Source organism: Megascapheus bottae, chromosome 16, assembly GCF_031878675.1.
Source record: "Megascapheus bottae isolate mThoBot1 chromosome 16, mThoBot2.hap1, whole genome shotgun sequence".
NCBI classification, from domain to species: domain Eukaryota; kingdom Metazoa; phylum Chordata; class Mammalia; order Rodentia; family Geomyidae; genus Megascapheus; species Megascapheus bottae.
Window position 1 is genome coordinate 40769855 of NC_143524.1, and position 20032 is coordinate 40789886.

At 38.8% G+C, this 20032-nt stretch overlaps 2 protein-coding genes and 1 pseudogene across 4 annotated transcripts in view; 2 read left to right on the top strand and 1 right to left on the bottom strand.

The window, feature by feature from the left end:
* Positions 1-20032, bottom strand: part of LOC150053280 (uncharacterized) — a 187980-nt gene that overhangs the window by 86410 nt on the left and 81538 nt on the right. For all 3 annotated transcript variants that reach the window (XR_016538085.1, XR_016538084.1, XM_090348259.1), the window contains exon 2: positions 12763-12854. Coding sequence is in view for 1 of the 3 variants with exons in the window: in XM_090348259.1 (XP_090204385.1) it covers positions 12763-12854 (92 nt within the window). In the remaining 2 variants the exon portion in view is untranslated. The remainder of the gene's footprint in view (positions 1-12762; positions 12855-20032) is intronic.
* Positions 5125-6061, top strand: LOC150053287 (olfactory receptor 2AG1-like; annotated as a pseudogene).
* On the top strand, positions 15712-16662 carry LOC150053288 (olfactory receptor 2AG2-like). Its single transcript, XM_090349016.1, has one exon. The coding sequence runs from the start codon at positions 15712-15714 to the stop codon at positions 16660-16662; it is 951 nt and encodes a 316-aa protein (XP_090205142.1).

Sequence of the window (20032 nt, forward strand, 5' to 3'; positions counted from 1 at the left end):
CTAATAAGAACAGATGCTAGAGGGGATGTGGCCAGGAGGGATCCCTACTGCACTGTTGGTGGGAGTGCAAACTCGTTCAACCACTATGGAAAGCAGTATGACAGTTCCTCAAAAGACTAAATATTGATTTGCATTTCTTTTATGTCCAGAGATGTTGAACATTTCTTCATATGTCTGTAGGCCATTCTTATTTCTTCTTCAGAGAAGTCTCTAAGTCTTTAGCCCACCTTCTAATGGCATGATTGTTTCAAGATTTATTTTGGAGAGATTCAATTTTTTTCATATATTTTTATTGTAATTAATAGAAGGGTTACATGATATTTGCCAGATAGATGGTGCATTAATTCCCATACATTGATACCCTTTCACATGTCTTGGTCCCCATTTCCCTCCCCCCCACCCCCTCCTCTCTTCTTGTTTTCCCCCGTTCGCTATCCAATTTCAAATAACCAAATACAAATATATCCGATATATCAGGTCAATTTTTTTAACTGTAGACATATTTCGGATATGAGGCTCTTGTCTGTTGTATGGCTAGTGAAGATCTTTTCCCACTCTGTGGGGTTTCTATTTAACTTGCTATGTCTTTTGCCATACAGAAGCTCTGCAGTTTAATGTAGTCCCATTTGTTCAAACTTTCTCTAATTCGTTGTTTCTGGGTCTTTATTAAGAAAGCTTCGACCTGTGCCAAGGAGAACTAGTGTATCTCCTTGTATCTGCTTTTACCTCAAGGTCTTTGATCCATTTGGATTTAATTCTGGTGCAGGATGAGATAGAACGATCCAACTTTAGTTTTCTGCATGTGCTTAACCAATTCTGCCAGCACCACTTGTTGAAGAGGCTTTCTTCCATTCTATTTTTTTGGCTCCCTTATCAAAGACTAGCTGGCCATAGCTCTGTGGGTTGATTTCTGGGTCTTCAGTTCTATTCCACTGGTCCTTAGGCCTGTTCTTGTGCTAGTACCAAGCTGTTTGGTTACCAAACCTCTGTAATAGAGTCTAAAGTTTTGAATTGAAATTCCTCCTGTGCTGTTCTTTCTGCTAGGAATTGTTTTTGCTCTACGGGGTCTTATTGTTCCGTATAAAATTCTGGATTACATCTTCTGTTTCTTTAAAGAATGACATTGGAATATTGACAGGTTTTGCATTGAATTTTTAGATAGCCCTTGGCAAGTTTGCCATTTTCGCGGTGTTAATTCTGACAATCCAGGAGCATAGAAGGTGTTTCCATTTCCTCAGTTCTGGTTTTATTTCCTTTTTCAGGATTTTAAAGTTTTCGTCATAAAGGTCCTTTATATTCTTAGTTAACTTAATTCCTAAGTACTTTATTTTTTTTGAGGCTATTGCAAAAGGAGTTCCTTTCCTGATTGCTGCCTCAATCCTCTCGCTGTTGGCATAAAGGAAGGCAGTTGATTTTTGAGGATTAATTTTATACTCTGCTACCTTAGAGAATTGTAATTTTTTTCTAAATAAATTTTTTTAGTATTTTTATTGTAATTAATAAAAGGGTTACATGATATTTGCCAGATAGAAGGTGCATTAATTCACATACATTGATACCCTTTCACATGTCTTGGTCTCCATTTCCCTCCTCCTTACCCCCCACCCCTCATCTTGATTTCCCCCCTTCCCTATCCAATTTCAAATAACCAAATACAAATATATCCAATATATCAGATAACAAAGTGAGATACTGTAACAATATGAGATAACCAAGGGACAGCAAAAGAGATGAGAGATAACATAGGACATTAAGGACAACAATCATTTGTTATATGGCTTTTGTTTCAATATCCTGGAGGTCCTTTCAATTAGCTTCATACTATGTGGCCTTATGTATCAAGGTTTTGCTCTATTGCAAATCTCTGCTAGGAGAGCCCAAGGTTTCTACTGATTATGATGAATGAGGGAAACCATTGAGCCTAAGTTCCTTTGAGTCTGGCTTACTTCACTTAATATGATTTTTTTCTAAGTCTTTCCAACAAATGGGGCAATGTCATTCTTTCTGACAGCAGCATAGCATTCCATTGTGTACAAATACCACAACTTGTTGATCCACTCATCAACTGAGGGACATCTAGGTTGGTTCCATATCTTTGCTATGGTGAATAATGCTGCAATGAACATTGTTGTGCTAGTGGATTTAGTATGTCCTAGTTTCTGGATGGTTGGGTAAATGCCAAGTAGTGGAATTGCTGTGTCATAGGGGAGTTCTATGTTTAGCCATAGAACCATAGTGGTTGAACGAGTTTGCACTCCCACCAACAGTGTAGTGGTGATCCCTCCTGGCCACATCCCCTCCAGCATCTGTTATTATTCGTTTTCCTGATCCTAGCCATTCTAACTGGAGTGAGGTGGAATCTTAGCATTGTTTTGATTTTCATTTCTTTTATGACCAGAGATGTTGAGCATTTCTTCATGTGTCTATAGGCCATTTTTGTTTCTTCTTCAGAGAAGACTCTCTTTTAAGTCTTTGGCCCATTTTTTAATGGGATGGCTGTTACTTTGGAGATTAGTTTTGGAGTGATTCAATTTTTTGAGCTGTTGATATATTTTAGATATGAGGCCTTTGTCCGCTGTATGGTTGGTGAAGATCTTCTCCTACTCTGTAGGCTTCCTCATTGATTCGCTCTAGATTCATCCACTTCCTGTGAATGCCATTATTTGTCGGAGACATTCTCCTCCTCCCTGAATTCTTAGCATAAGAATGTGCCTGCATAGTTCCTTGCCCTAAGGTCACTAAGCAACTCTTGCCTGCTTGTATTGATATGTAAACATCCTACCACCTGACCTCCTACCCTGAGCAATACCCCAACCCCCTCTTGCCTCTCCTGAAGAGGCATATAAGCCCCTGTGTGAAAAATAAAATTCGCAGCTTGATCAGAACTCTTGTCTTGCTGCCTTCTTCGTGTCTCCTGTCCCTTTCATTCCTCCCTCTAGGTTCTTGGCCCTAGTTGACGTCCCGCCGGACGGGACAATTATTTTCTCTTGTCTGTTGGCTATGTAGAATTTCATTGTTTATATATACCATCTTTTCTGTATCCATTCATCTGCAGTAGGGCATCTGTGTTGTTTCCATTGCCTGGCTATTGTGAATAGTGTAGAGATGAACATAGCTAAGCAGGTGTCCTTATCATATCCTGGGTTATGGTGTTCAGGGTAGATGCCCAGAAGTGGTATGGCAGGATCATAGGGAAGGTCTATTTTCAGTTCTTTAAGAAACCTCCACATTGCTTTCCAGAGTGGCTGAACTAGTTTACATTCCCACCAGCAGTGTAGTAGGGTTCCTTTTTCTACACAACCCCGCCAGCAACTGTCATTGTCTGAGTTCAAAATCTTGGCCATTCTTGTTGGGGTAAGGTGGTATCTTAGGGTTGTTTTTATTTGCATTTCCTTTATGACCATAGATGATGAACATTTTCTCATATGCTTTTCTGCCATTTTAATCTCTTCTTTTGATAATTCTCTCTTTACTTCCCTTGCCCATGAACTAGATTTTAAGAAACCAAATTTATTCACCTTGACTGTCGGAATTTATCTAAGAAGTTTCTGTCTAGGGAGAATTAACTCAGATCAGTTGATCATGTGAAAAATGACAGGTGGGAAAAAATAAGTTTGGACTCCTGTTATATTTACAGTATCTTTAAGTCCAGCCCATGTGTGAGGTGGGGTGAATGGAGTAGCTGTGTCTACATGTATGTTTTCTGAGGTAATTGCCAAGGGAGGTAAAGATGCACAATCCTGTGTTCAAGTTACTTGTAACCTATCACCTTCTTAGTTTAGTTTACTGGAGAACTTGGCAAAAAAAAAAAGTTTCTGTGCTCTGTTATTTCCAAACAATTAAATTTATTTTTATCATTTTCTAGCTTTTTCTTTTGTATTAAAAAAAAAAACAAGCCAGGCGCTAGTGGCTCACACCTGTAATCCTAGGTACGTAGGATGTTGAGACCTAAGTATCACAGTTCAAAGCCAGCTCAGGTACTAAAGTTGGTGAAACTCTTATCTCCAACTAACCACCAGAAAACTGGAAGTGGTGATGTGGCTCAAACTAGTGGAGCACTAGTCTTGAGCTGAAAAGCTCAGGGACAGTGCCCAGGCCCAGAGTTCAAGCCCCACTACAGACAAAAAGAAGGAAGGAAGAAGGAAGAAAGAAAGAAGAAAGGGCTATGAATGATTTTGTGGCCATTGCTAAGGTGTTCCCTTTTATTTTATTTTTTAAGGTTTCCACTTTAATCTAAAGTTAGTTCCCATTTCGATCATGATTTGTGTTCGAATTTTGTGATATGTTGCATGCTTTCCAGCATAAACCCACTGCTGTTAAACATGTGCATTTGAAAGGGCGAAGAAGGCGTATAAATTCAAAATTCAAACAATACTCTACCACAGACCTATGGCCACCTAATCTTTGACAAGGGAGCCAAAAAAATAGAATGGAAGAAAGCACAACAAGTTGTGCTGGCAGAACTGCTTAAGCACCTGCAGAAAATTAAAGTTGGATCCTTCTTTGTCATCCTGCACTAGAATTAACTCCAAATGGATCAAAGACCTGGAGGTAAAAGCTGACACACTAAAAACTTTACAAGAAGGAATAGGAGATACACTAGGCCTCTGTGGCACAGGACGAAACTTTCTTAATAAGGACCAAGAATAACAACAAATCAGAGAAAGGCTGGATAAGTGGGACTGCATTAAACTGCAGAGCTTTTGTATGGCAAAGGACATAGCTCTAAATAATTTTTTTTTAATGAGATACAGTTACAAGTAAATTTTAAGCATGACAACAATTAGATTCTATACAAATACCAAGGTTTTATTATAAACGAAGGGATGGTCTTCTTTCTTCGTGAAAATATGGACTCTGATGCAGTATATTTGATTAAGCATTATATATATTACATATTTGTATAAAATATGACATTATATGCCCCAAGCATATAATGGTTAGTAATAATCAGCATATCTGTAACCCATTTAACTCAAATATCATTATAATTCCCTGAAAACACAGAGAAAAATCAATAAGCACAGAAGGAATATTAGAAATTGAAAGCTGTCTTATGGGATTTCTGTTGGCTGTCCCAGTTGGTCTGAGTCTACTCACATATTGACTGAAAGCTTACACCAGATGCCTGATTCTACCCACAAAACGGAGATCTGGAACTCCATCTTGGGAAGCGGCTTCATCTTGGTGCGCATCCTGAATGACAGTGGGTTTCCTGAACTGCTCTGTGCCACAATCACAGTCCTGACCAACAATGGGCTGCTGCTCCTGCCCTGCTCATCATCATGGACGTGAGGCTCCACGTGTCCACGTACCCCCTGCTCTCTCTCCTTAATCTTCTCTTCACATCAAGTATCACCCTCAAGACCATCAGACTTTCAGTGTGCAAATAACACCATTTACTTTGGAGGCTGTGCCCTTCAGATGTTCCTTGAAATGATGCTAAGTGGAGCAAAGTCTCTCCTACCATTTATGTCCTATGGAAGGTACATGGCCATTTGTCATCCTCTCAACTATATGATCCTCATGAGACCAAGTGTCTCTTGGTCCATGGATCCTTGCCTCTGTGAGTGGCCTTGGATACACCATATACATTATGCACTATCCCTTCTGCAAAGACCGGATGATTAAACATTTGTTCTGTGAGATTCCCCCACCCTCGGCTGAAGTTGGCCTGTGCAGACAACTCTATATATGAGCTCATGGTTTATGTGGTGGGTGTGATGTTCCTGATTCCCTGACTTCTAGCAATTCTGGTCTCCCACATGTAAATTCTCTTTCCTTTGCTCTGCATGCCCACAAATAAGGGGAGGAAGAAAGCCTTGTCACCTCCTATTCTCACCTTACTGTGGTTGGTATGTGTTATGGGTCTGTGATAGACATATGTGTCCTGCCCATTTCCTTCCACAGTCCCAAACAAGATAACATCCTCTCCATTTTCTACACATTGGTCATCCCAGCCATGGACCCCCTCATCTACTGCCTGAGAAATAAGGGGATGATGAGGGTTTTGAAGGGAGTCCTTGGAAAATATATCCTGCCTTCACACTCCAATATTTAGGATTTGCTTCTCACTCTTTCTTCTCATCAGATTGTTGCCCTCAGTCTTCCTTAGTAGACTCAGTTGGAGAATTTGCATACACTTTCTAAAGTTTCTTTCATTTGCTGCTGTGGCTAGTATACAAAAACACTTGTACATGACCTTGGTTTTGGAATCCTCACATTGAGAAACAATTACAAGAAGGTTACCTGGTGGCTCATGCCTACTAGCTACTCAGGAGGCTGAGATATAAGGATTGCAGTTTGAAGCCACCCCAGGCAGAAAAGTACATGAGATTCTTATCTCCAATAAACTACCCAGAAAAGCCAGACATGACCCTGTGGCTCAAGTGGTAGAGCACAATTCTTAAGAGGCTCAGGGACAGCGCCTACTCCCTGAGTTTAAGCCCCAGGACTGGCCAAAAAAAGTGTAAGTGTGTGTGTGTGTGTGTGTGTGTGTGTGTATGTGTGTATGTGTGTGTACATATATACATATATATAGTAGTTTTATATATATGTATATGTATATATATATGAGTTAAAGCTCATTAACCCAAGTATATTTAACAACTGTGAACATTCTGTATCTAGAAGGAAGTGTTAGACTTTGCTAAATTTTTCTTTCAATGGTAATATTTAGTGACTCCCTGCTTATTATAATGTTATGTTTTAGAGTATTCAGAGAGAGAGAGAGAAACACCAGAGTCCCTGAGTTTGTTATCTGTACAATCTTTGGACACTATGTCCAATTCTTTTTGTACCTTGGTTTGCTCATCTGTTAAATAGAAGCCTTATCTTATGATTCTTAGCAAAAGAAAACAAATGTCAGGCATTTATATGGTAAATAGTGCTTAACATGTGTTTCTGTATGTGTAAGTAGTAAAAAATCTTCAAAATCCTAATATTGTTTGTTCTTTTTAGAATTAACATCTGTTGACTATGTTATTTATTTTCTGTGTACATTGTGATGTTTTAGGTGTATGTAATTATAGCATTGATAATTCAAGCTTATTGAGATTTTGTTGACTTCACATACTTTGTGGTAAGAACAGATAAAACTGTAGCCAGCAATTTTTAAGTATACAATATGTTATTATTGTTATTAATATAATCCCATGACATAAAATAGAACAGATATTTGGAAAAGAGATTTTTCTGAATAGTTTTCCTAATTACATTCCACTCCTTCACTTTTTAAAAATTCATTTTCTTTTCCTGAATCTTGTATTAGAGAATTTTCACAAACTACCACAAATAAAATAATAATTTTTTCATGTAAAATAATATTAAAAATTAAAAAGCCAGATACATTGGTATGCAATGGCCAAAAATCAGCAATAATTGAATGAAAGAGAAAGAAGAGAGAAAATGAAGGAGGAAGAAAGAAAGAGAGTGGATTTGAAAGGACAGAAAAGAAGGAAAGAAGGGAGGGATGAAGAAAGGTAAGGAAGAACAACATGGCAGTATACACATTAACTACTTTTCAGTTCCATAAAAGCTAAAGATGAGCTATGTCTGTAAGCTTACAGATATAGAGCAAAGAGCCAAAAACTACCTAAGGAACATGAAAAATGTGATAATATATGCAAATAAATTCACTTCCTTTATTCTTTCATGTATTTAGCAAATGTCATTTGATGTTTATATATCACAGGCATATTTTTGTTACCTAAAGATATAGACAAAACTTAGATCTGTCATAATGTTAATGGTGACCTACTTCTAACATGGCCTTCAGTTCTAAATTGGACAATTTTTGAAACTAAAATAGTCACATTTAACTAAGTATTTTCAGTTCAAATAATGTAACCCAGAGTTTGCACATGGTAGCCAAGTGCTCTATCACTGAGCCATATCACTAGCTAATACTGTATGAAGAAGAAAATAGTGAACTAGAATGTTAAAATGTAGGGTGAAACATCTGGATTTAAAAATATCTTTAAATTCAATGCATTTCCTACAAAATTGAGGGGAAAAGGAGGGATTAGGAAGGACAGGGTGGGGTTGGCCTAGTGGTAGAGTGTTTGCCTAGCATGCACAAAGACCCAGGTTCGATTCCTTGGCACCACATACATAGGAAAAAATAAAAGCTGGTGGGGAGTTTGGCCTAGTGGTAGAGTGCTTGCCTAGCATGCATGAAGAACTGGGTTCGATTCCTCGGTACCACATACATAGAAAAAAAGCTAGAAGTGGTGCTGAGGCTCAAGTGGTAGAGCTCTAGCCTTGAGAAAGTCCAAGGACAGTGCTCTGGCCCTGCGCTCAAGCCCAGGACTGGCAAAAAAAAAAGCTGGAATTGGTGTTGTGGCTCAAGGGTAGATCTCTAGCCTTGAGAAAAGTCCGAGAACAGTGCTTAGGCCCTGAGTTCAAGCACGAGGACTGGGAAAAAAAATACTAGGAAGGACAGGTGGTGAATGATCAATGAGGTAATATTGATCAAGATGCAGCATTGTATTCATAAACTGATGAATGATGAATGGCAATTCCTTCGTATAACTACTTAAAGATGATAAAATATATATATATATATATATATACTTTTAAAATACCTTTAAATACTCTGAACTCAGACAACGACAAATGCTGAAGGGGTTGTGGAGACAGAGGAACTCTACTGCACTGCTGGTGGGAATGTAAACTACTACAGCCACTCTGGGAGGCAGTTTGGAGGTTTCTCAAAAAACTAAAAATAGACCTTCCCTATGACCCAGCCATACTACTCCTGGGCATCTACCCTGAACATCATTATCCCAGGATATGATAAGGACATCTGCTTAGCCATGTTCATCTCTGCACTATTTACAATAGTCAAGCAATGGAAACAACCCAGATGCCCTACTGCAGATGAATGGATACAAAAAATGTGATATATAGATATAGATAGAGATATAGATATACACACATTGAAATTCTACATAGCCAACAGACAGGATAAAATAATGGCAATCGCTGGGAAGTGGATGAAACTAGAGCAAATCACACTGAGTGAGATAAGTCCACCATAGGAACAAAAGTCACATGGTCTCCTTGATATGTGGATATTAGATCCAAACAGTACAAGAGCGATGACTCAATGTTCAGGTACCCAAGGTTATGGACATGATCTTGGAGATATAAACGTAACTTCATAGACATAAAATCTATGATGGGATATATTCTCTATAGACATAATATTTTATAGATTGATATATATCTATCACATACAAACCCTCAGCTTAATTTTAATTATGTTCTAAAATCTATGTGCCAGTGATTGCATATAGAGATTCCCTTCTTGAATACTTGTTAAACATGACATTTGAAATATAATGTAAAAAAATCAGTGTTAATAAAATCTTTCCAAAAAAGTTAACCCTAAAATAATATCTTTAATTCATTACTAAAGGACATGTTCTGCACGCACATCTGAGAAATACGGAGACAAACTATGGAAAACCTCTAGAAAATAGGAATGAAGTACAAAGGGGTAAAATATGGGAGACAATGTATCCTTTGTGGAGTGTTTGGACTTTATAACCTACAACATAATTTTCCTAAAAAGACTGTAATGGTTTCTGAGATGCAAACTGAAGATAATATTTCTCAATGTAGTGTGAGATGTAAAAGTCAATCTTAGAAATTCTGTTTAAAGGGGCCAGGAGTTTGGCCTAGTGGTAGAGTGCTTGCCTAGCATGCACAAAGACCCAGGTTCAATTGCTCGGTACCACATGCATAGAAAAAAGCTGGAAGTGGTGCTGTGGCTCAAGTGATAGAGCACTAACCTTGAGAAAAATCCAAGGACAGTGCTCAGGCCCTGAGTTCAAGCCCCACGACTAGCCAAAATAATTTTTCTTTTAAAATAAATATAATAGAGTAAGTTTGGACATAAATGAAGTATGTGAAAAAATATGCTTAACCCTGTATATTGCTTAGATTGCAAACTAGTATAATAAAATTTCCTCTTACATTCATTATCACCAAGATGTACATTTCTTTAACTGAAGGAAACACTACTTGCTCTGATATGTACAGAGATCAGCAGACATGCCCTATTGATGCCAGATAATAAACAGCTCAACTCTGCAGTAACAAGTCAAGAATAATACAAAAATAAATGTCTGAGTAACACTTTTCAAAAGCAGAGTGATAATCTCACCTCAGTATCATACTTTGATGCCTTTTGTCCTCAATTCCTGAATTCAAATCAATACGTCATTAATCTCTGTGACTTAACAGGTAAAAGTTATTTTTCACAAACATAAATCCCAGCTGAAGGATGGGATGGCAGGTGTGTCGACACATACTCACATAAGGTTTATTCTTTGGGATACCAACAGGTGATAGACAGTGGTTCTACAAGAACACATCAACCCCCAAAAATGTATGTCTGCCTTCAGAGTGGAAGGAAATTAGTCCCATGGGTAGAGGATTTCATATTAAGAATTGCCAATATCTGGGCAGGGAGTTTGGTCTAGTGGTAGCCAAACATGAATGAATACCCAGGTTCTATTCTTCAGTACCACATACATAGAAAAGCCAGAAGTGGTGCTGTGGCGCAAGTGGAAGACCTCTAGCCTTGAGGAAAGCCCAAGAACAATGCTCAGGTCCTGGGATCAGTCCCCAGGACTGGCAAAAAATAAAAAAAAAGAATTGCCAATATCTAGCCCTGTGATTTTTATTCATTTGTAGAAGGAGCATTTTATTTACTTTAACAGATACCTCAGAGCATATAATTATTTAGAATGGTGCATCCTACTGTTTCCACATAGGTGTAATATAAATTATTTAAATTCAGTTAAATATGATTATCCTCCAATATTAATCACTTCTTGTTCCTTGTCTCTCTATATATCTCTGTCTCTATTTCTCTCTTTTTTGTGCTGTTACAGGGGCTTGAACTCAGATCCTGCCATTCTGAATTGGATTTCGGTTGAAGGCTGGAACTCTACCACTTGAGCGCATCTCCACTTCCTTTCTATCATGTGTGTATGATGTGAATGCTCTTTATGAATACACAGTCCTTCACTCCTATCTGGCTGGAGAGGAGAAATGCTGTGCTGGGGCAGTGACAACTGAGGGTTGGAGCTGTGTCTTCATCCTGAGCTATGCATAGCTCATTTTCTGTCTCCTATACAGAGGCACAAGTGTGCACACACATGACACAGGGTAGATGTGAGAAACAAAAAACTTGACAGCATCCAAGTGTCCATTATATCAGTCTGACAGGTTAAACTTTGGAGAAGGGAAACCTGAGATTACCAAAAGTACACAATGACTCTTCCAGAAGCGAACATCCCAGACAGAAGACAGGGAGGTAGGAGGGGAGTGGAAGCTCCGACACAGACATGAGTCCCATTATAACTTACACTGAGGCTGGCAGGGCCCTGGGCACGAGGCCAGGAGTTGAAACCTTTTTTTCAAGAGCTGAGGACTGAACTCAGGGCTTTACCCTTGCCAGTCAGGGTTTTTCCACTGAGTTAAATTCCCAACCCCGAAACCAGTTCTTTAGTTAAGGCCGTTGATAGCCAGATCATGTAGGACCCAAGATCTCAAGACTCACAGCTAATTTAGTGAGTGATGCTTACAGAAATGGCAGCCCAGGAGACAAACCCAAGAGGATTCATTAAAATCCAGTTTCCATGAGCAGATAAAAAAATTATTGTAGGTCATTTTGTCTGAGAAGGTTAAACTGTGCTAAGTCCCTGAGGATAAGCCCTGGCTCCTGCTGCCCTAGGGACAATGCTAGGGATAATGAAATGGTGAGCCACTTTGCCCATTCTTCTTTCCCAGCTCATCTCTTATCATGGTCTCCAGCTGGCAGAGTATATGAAAGTCTGAGTACATGGACTCAAAACTCATCTAGAAACAATGCATTATGGTGAATGATTTTCTCACAAAGACTGGATTCCGAGAGACTCATTTCCAGGGTTCCAAGCATTGTGCCTGGATTTTCAGGTGATTATTAGTACCCATCCCTTTTCTTAGAGGACTGACCAGGGAGATCAGCCTTTGACCTGTGACCCGTGGGATTACCATGCACATCTATATCTAGACATACTGAGCCTTTCCATGTACCACAGCAATCCCAGGACACCAAGGGTGTCCTTGAAAGCTATGACTTTTCTTCATGGAAGGTAAGGATTCTGTCTCTGTTTCTCTATAATAGGTGGGTGCCATGAGTGTTGAGAAATGGAACCAGGAATTATCTTCTCAGATTGTTCCATTTCTCAAGGTTCATGGCTCTCTCACACTCATGTGTGTTCTAGGCACGTTGTACAGCATTCACCTTTTACATGTGGGGACTCCTCCCAGTTTGCAATACCTCAAGCCTGACTTCAGTTTTTATGTTCCTTGTAAAAGTCTCAGTGCTAACTTTCGGTACATGGGAATTTTCCTGGACTCAGGTAATATGATATGAATTCTCAATTAATACATTCGAAGAAGCTTATCACTTAGGACTTCCTCTTCTTTGCATGCTTGCCTAACACTAAAAATTCCTCAGAAGAGCCATCTAAATTCATTTAGAAAATGGAAATGTAAGATGCCATTGTACTTACAAACTGACATGTTGACTGGTAACTATTTAAAGGTAATAATATATATATGTATGTTAAAAGATGGAAATGTATGGATCATTGGTAGAGACTAAAAGAATCTACAACTAATCTTCTAAAGATTTAGCTTTATTTTCTTCATTGACTCTGAACATGGTCATAAAGTGCAACAATGCTCCTCTAGAACACTTACCTTCTGCTGACTGCTCCTGTATTGAATTTTCCAGCATAGGTTCTTTTTCTGATAGCACAGTGGTGTTGCTTAGCCTTTCTCTTTAGTGGTCCCTAGAGAAGAAAAGCAGTGAAAGGTAAAGGAGGGAAAATTAGCCCTTGGCTATAGAGTAATATGGTAAGTAGGCAGGATTTGGACTTCTCTGGATTACCTCAAGCCCTACCTCTTTTCTCCTTTTTGAAATCCTATCCAAATTGGCCCACACATGCCCAGATAATGCCTATACTTTGTCTTTTTCAAGACATTTATTAGCATCTATTGCTAATGCATCTGTGAACGGTGTTGAGGGAGAGAAATGAGGCGAGTGATCATATGTATTGATGTCATGATAAAGCCACATATCTTTATTTCTCTATCCATTGCTCTCCTATTTGATAAATGCTAGCACATTTCAAGTTTCATGCTTATCAGAAACAGTGCCAATAATTACTCTTGGGGCCAGTGGTAGAGTGCTTGCCTAGAATGCACAAAACCCTAGGTTTGATTCCTCAGTACTACATAAACGGAAAAGGCCAGAAGTAGTACTGTGACTCAAGTAGTAGAGCACTAGCCTTGAGAAAGCTAAAGGACAACACCCCAGGCCCTGAGTTCAAGCTCCAGAACTGGCCAAAGGCAAAGAAAAATTAGTCTTTGAACTTGTCTTTACGTTGTCAATAAGGCAAAAAAGATCTTCCAGTGGATGTTTCTAAGGTTAGACTTAAAGCTCCTGTTTCATGAAGCAAAATAAATGTCTCAAAAGTCAATTAGTGGGGCCAGAAATTTGGCCTAGTAGTAGACTGCTTGCCTGGCATGCACGAAGGCCCGGGTTCTTTTCCTTGGTACCACATACATAGTAAAAAGCTGGAAGTGGTGCTGAGGCTCAAGTGGTAGAGCTCTAGCCTTGAGAAAGCCCAAGGACAGTGCTTAGGCTCTGAGCTCAAACCCAGGACTGGCAAAAAAAAAAAGTCAATTAGTGATGACACAGTATTTTAAGAAAATCTTTTTCTGACTTGTTCCTTGATAATAATACAGGGAAACATACATAGAGGCAGGGCATATTTATGCTGTATGTCATTTTCCTGACCTTTATAGTGCTAATCTGTCTGCCTTTATTCTTATACTCCAAACCTATGACTTATTCAGTTATATTTATTCAGTCAATAGCTTATCTGCCACTTCCTAAAACTTCTCAATTATGCCAAATGTGCCTTCATTAATAAATCCTCAGTATTAGATGACGCAGTTATGTAGGGAGTATTTCAAATTTGTGCAATTACCATCATAGTATTTTAATGCATTGTAGGCCCTCAGTAGATATTGACTGAATGAATGAAAGGAGATGATTAGAGAAGGCTTTCCATGTAAGGTTTCAATGGTCCCAACATTAAAAGGCCCCAAAGTTTAAATAAACCCTTCACAGGTATAACAGATATAGTTATATAAATGAAATTTTGTTGAGGAATATTCTTGCAAATATTCTTGTTGTATTCCATAATATCTCTTAACTAATCCATGTGCATAAGTAGTGGGTGAAGTGATATTGTGGCGCGCGCGCACACACACACACACACACACACACACACACACACACACACACACACTACATGAGCTTTACTCCTCTACAACTTCCATTTGGTATATGCATGGGGCTGTCATCTTCCCTCCAATTCCAATGATGAAGGATATGAAATTGACTCCTCTTTAAATGCCATGATAAATGTAGACAGTAATATCACTTCTGGGCTTTTCTATAACCTCCTGTCTTTGCAGTTTACCACTCATATTATGTGAGGTAAAACAGCTTGCACACCTTCACTGACCCCATCTATTTCTTGGGTCTCATCTCACCCTAAGTAAATGTCTCGGTATTAATTTCAAGTAGGTAAATATCTTTTCTATAAATTCACCTCTAAAACAATCTCTCTCTTCCATCTATTCAGTTCATCACAGATTTTTTTCCTCCAGCAGACTAGCATGAATCCCATGAGGGTGAGGAACATACATGAAAACTACTGAGATAAAGTAGTTCAACACCCAGAAATTCTGAAAATGACACTGCCAATGACCTGGAGGACAGAAAGTAAAGGCAGACATGATGTCCAAGAAGAAAATGGCAATGGATATTTCATGAAAAATTGAAGTAGATTTTAAGCATAAAATCTGTTAGGTTTCAACTTTTCCCCTATGATATTTTTCTTATGCATATGCCTTGATGATTTATATAAACGGAAGTATTAATAGTTACAAATTCTGACCAGTTCTGTTACCCATGTGGGTGACATGGTGGGTGAAAATAACTCAATAAAAACATTCAGAAAGTCAGAAACAGGAGAGGAAATGTAGAGAAGAAAATAATATTTCTCAGGATTCTTGAATTCCTTTTGGCAATGTCATGCCCTGTGACCAATCACAAACCAACCAAACTCCCTTAAAAAGACTTCAACTATAAACTGGTTTTTTTTGTTTGTTTTTTAACTGTATTTTATTGTCAAGATAATATATAGAGGGGTTATAATTACATTAGTTAGGTGATGTACATTATTTCTTTTTTGATATTTTTATTGTAATTAATAAAAGGGTTACATGATATTTGCCAGATAGAAGGTGCATTAATTCACATACATTGATACCCTTTCACATGTCTTGGTCCCCATTACCTTCCCCCCCAACCCCCATCTTGTTTTCCACCCTTCCCTATCCAATTTCAAATAACCAAATACAAATATATCTGATATATCAGATAACAAAGTGAGATACTGTAACAATATGAGATAACCAAGGGACAGCAAAAGAGCTGAGAGATAACATAGTACCTTAAGGACAGCAATCATTCATTATATGGCTTTTGTTTCTATATCCTAGAGGTCCTTTCAATTAGCGTCATACTATATGGCCTTAAACTGTTTTTAAGAAATTAAGTATTCAAACAGAATGGAGGTCTGGAATTCCACCTTGGGAAGCGGCTTCATCTTGGTGGGCATTCTCAATGACAGTGGGTTTCCTGAACTGCTCTGTGCCACAATCACAGTCCTCTACCTGCTGGCCCTGACCAGCAATGGGCTGCTGCTCCTGCTCATCACCATGGACTCCAGGCTCCACGTGCCCATGTACCTCCTGCTCAGGCAGCTCTCTCTCATAGACCTCCTTTTCACATCAGTTGTCACACCTAAGGCCATCATGGACTTTCTCCTTGAAGACAATACCATCTCCTTTGGAGGCTGTGCTCTACAGATGTTCCTGGCACTGACATTTGGTGGAGCAGAGGACCTGCTTCTAGCCTTTATGGCCTATGACAGGTACGTGGCCATTTGTCATCCTCTCAACTACATGGTCTTCATGAGTCCAAAAGTCCTTTGGCTCACGGTGAGCACATCATGGATCCTGGCATCTCTGAGTGCTCTAGGACATACAGTACACACCATGCATTTTCCCTTCTGCTTCTCCTTGGAAATCAGACACCTTCTCTGTGAGATCCCCCCTCTGCTGAAGTTGGCCTGTGAAGACACCTCTACCTATGAACTCTTGGTATATGTGACAGGGGTGACATTCCTCTTGCTTCCCCTTTCTGCCATTGTCACCTCCTACACACTCATTCTCTTCACTGTGCTCCGCATGCCCTCAAATGAGGGGAGGAAGAAAGCCCTTGTCACCTGCTCTTCCCACCTGACTGTGGTTGGGATGTTTTATGGGGCTGCCACGTTCATGTATGTCCTGCCCAGTTCCTTCCATAGTCCCAGACAAGACAACATCATCTCTGTGTTCTACACAATTGTCACTCCAGCCCTGAACCCCCTCATCTATAGTTTGAGAAATAGGGAGGTCATGGGGGCCTTGACAAGGGTTGTAGGGAAATATATGCTGTCAGCACCCTCCAGTCTTTAGGGAGAATTCCTGGCTTGTTTCTCACTATTCTTTTTAATCAAATGCTATGGTACCCATTCTTTATTCCCAATTCTACATTTATCTTCTTTAACAGATTTTTTTAGCATCAATTGTACAACAGAAGTTCATTGAGAAATTATTTTCTTGGTGTAATGGGGCTTGAACTCAGGGCCTCAAACTTCTTTGACAGGGGCTTTGTCACTTGAGCCCATGCCTACCATGTTGTTTTTTTTTTCAAACACACATATAAGATACACAATTTAGACCTCTACTGGCCTTCCACATTTTTTGGAAATAGAACTTTAGTTATAATCATAGAACGGTAGAAAGATCACTGAGTTCAAGTTTCTTCTCTGCTGTTTACCAGCTAGGATGTCAAGGGCAAGTCCTTTTGTTTTTCTCTGCTATGAAATAGGATAGACTCTCCCATCCCTGCTCTCCTTACAGAAGAGTCATGAGAACTAAACATAGAGAAATATCTGCGAGAGCTTTAGGTATTCACACAAGCTAAACCAATGGAAACTTTCATCATGACTTCTCTGATGGTAAAATTTTCTTAATGCCTACTAAATATTTCTTCATTTCCTTGTCTTCCAAGAAATGCAGGGACCTCCTGGGTGCTGGTGCTGGGTTCCTGACACAGTGTCTCTCAGCCAATTCCTTATTTTCACATGCTTATCTGGTCTGTGGGGTCTCTACTACTCTCTGTACTTAGAGATATCTCTTGGCAGGTAATGAATGAAGGTTTATATAATAAAGGCTGTATATGACAAACCTACAGTCAGCATTATACTTAATGGCAAAAAGTTAAAGCCATTTCCTCTAAAATCAGAAACAAGACAAGGATTTCCACTGCTTCTGCTCCTCTTCAATATAGTATTACAGTTTCTAGCTCCAGTAATAGGCAAAAGGCAAACATAAAGGGGATCCAAATAGGGAAAGATGAGCGAAACTCTCACTCTTTGCAGATGACATGATCCTGTGTTTAAAAACCCTATAAACTCTACTACCATGTTACTCAAGCTACTCTGAAAATTTGGCAAAGTCAAAATTAACCCTCAAAATTCAATGGCTTTTCTGTCTTCAAACTATGAGAAGAGCAAGGCTGAAATCAGGGAAGCAACTCTTTGTGGAGTAGCCTCAAAAAAACCCTAGCAACTAACTTAACAAAAGAGGTAAAAGACCTCTATGATGAAAATTTCAAAAATCTGAAAAAGGAAATTAAAGCCATTCTTTAATATCATACAACAACCAAAAATAAAAACCACTCAAAAGACAACCAAGGTCCTGAGAGGAATCAACTTTCACACACTCTTATGATCTACTTATTCTTCAAAAATAATGCTGTAAGGGCCAGGAGTTTGGCCTAGTGGTTAAAGTGGTTGCCTAGATGCATGAAGACCCGGGTTCAATTCCTCGGTACCACATACATAGGAAAAAAAAATAATGCTGTAAAGGAACTGTGTTTCGAAGAAAAAGTAATTGTTTATCTTGTATTATCTTCATAATTCTCCAACTTCTCTGGTGTCTTCGCAGCTATTTATTCATTCCCCCCACAGCCAAATAAAAATTATCCACACAGTTTAGGTGTTCAAGACCTGATATTATACTCAACTCACAGAAGGATTGACTCTGTCAAGTCAATAAAAATTAGTATGCTAAGTTAATATGTTAGATATAGTGACATAAAAAATACCTTAACCAACCTACAATCTTCCTCCTTCCCTTCCATCTACCTACCACTAACATATCTACCTGCTCACTGAAAACTCCAACATGTGCTAAAGCATACAAGAATTCTATGAACTGATGTTCATTTCTGGAAACTTTTAGAACAACTGTGTGATGCTGAAATCTTAGAAGCACATATCCTTTATATGAATTTTCAGACTGGAGAGAGAACACATGATCATGAACAAGAATATAATCTTATGAATCGCTACTACATCTAGCTTGGCACTAACACATCTGACTTCCTACAAGATTGCAGAGGATTTGTTCTCACAAAAGAAAACACTGGCTATCAAAGAAAATAAAGTACCTAGGAATTGACTAAGAACGTAAAGGACCTTTTTGATGAAAACTTTAAAACCCTGAAAAAGGAAATTAAAGCAAAACTGAGGAAATAGAAAAACCTCCCATGCTCCTGGATTGGGAGAATTAACATCCAAAATCTTGCCAAGGGCTATCTACAAATTCAATGCAATACCCATTAATATCCCAATGTCATTCTTTAAAGAAACAGAAGAAGAAATCCAGAATTTCATATGGAACAATAAAAGACCCCGTATAGCAAAAACAATTCTTAGCAGAAAGAACAGTACTGGAGGAATTTCAATACCAAACTTTAAACTCTATTACAGAGGTATAGTAACCAAACAGCTTGATAGTGGTACAAGAACAGGCCTGAGGACAAATGAAATAGAACTTAAGACCCAGAAATCAACCACAGAGCTATGGCCACCTAGCCAAAAAAAAAAAAACAAAATGGAAGAAAGACAGCCTCTTCAACATATGGTGTTGGCAGAACTGGTTAAGCACATGCAGAAAACTAAAGTTGGATCGTTCTATGTCATCCTGCACCAGGATTAACTCCAAATGGATCAAAGACCACGAGGTAAAAGCAGATACACTGAAAACTTTACAAGAAGGAAAAGGAGATACACTAGGTCTCCTTGGCACAGGTCGAAACTTTCTTAATAAAGACCCAGAAACATAACAAATTAAAGGAAGTTTGAACAAAAGGGACTGCATTAAACTGCAGAGCTTCTGTATGGCAAAAGAATAGCTAGCAACCTAACTAGAAAGCCTACAGAGTGGGAGAAGATCTTCACTAACCACACAACTGACAAAGGCCTCATATCTAAAATATATCAACAGCTCAAAAAACTGAATCACTCCAAAACTAATTTCCCAAGAAACAACCATCCCATTAAAAGATGGGCCAAAGACTTAAAGAGAGTCTTCTCTGAAGAAGAAATAAGAATGGCCTACAGACACATGAAGAAATGCTCAACATCTCTGGATATAAAAGAAATGCAAATCAAAACAACTCTAAGATTCTACCTCACTCCAGTTAGAATAGCCAGGATCAAGAAATATAATAACAACAGATGCTGGAGGGGATGTGGCCAGGAGGGATCACTACTACAATGTTGGTGGGAGTGTAAACTCATTCAACCATTAAGGAAAGCAGTATCATGGTTCCTCAAAAGGCTAAACATAGAGCTCCCCTATGACCCAGAAATTTCACTACTTGGCATTTACTCAGTCATCTAGAAACAAGGACATACTAAATCCACTAGCACAACAATGTCCATTGCAGCACTATTTACCATAGCAAAGATATGGAACCAACCTAGATGCCTCC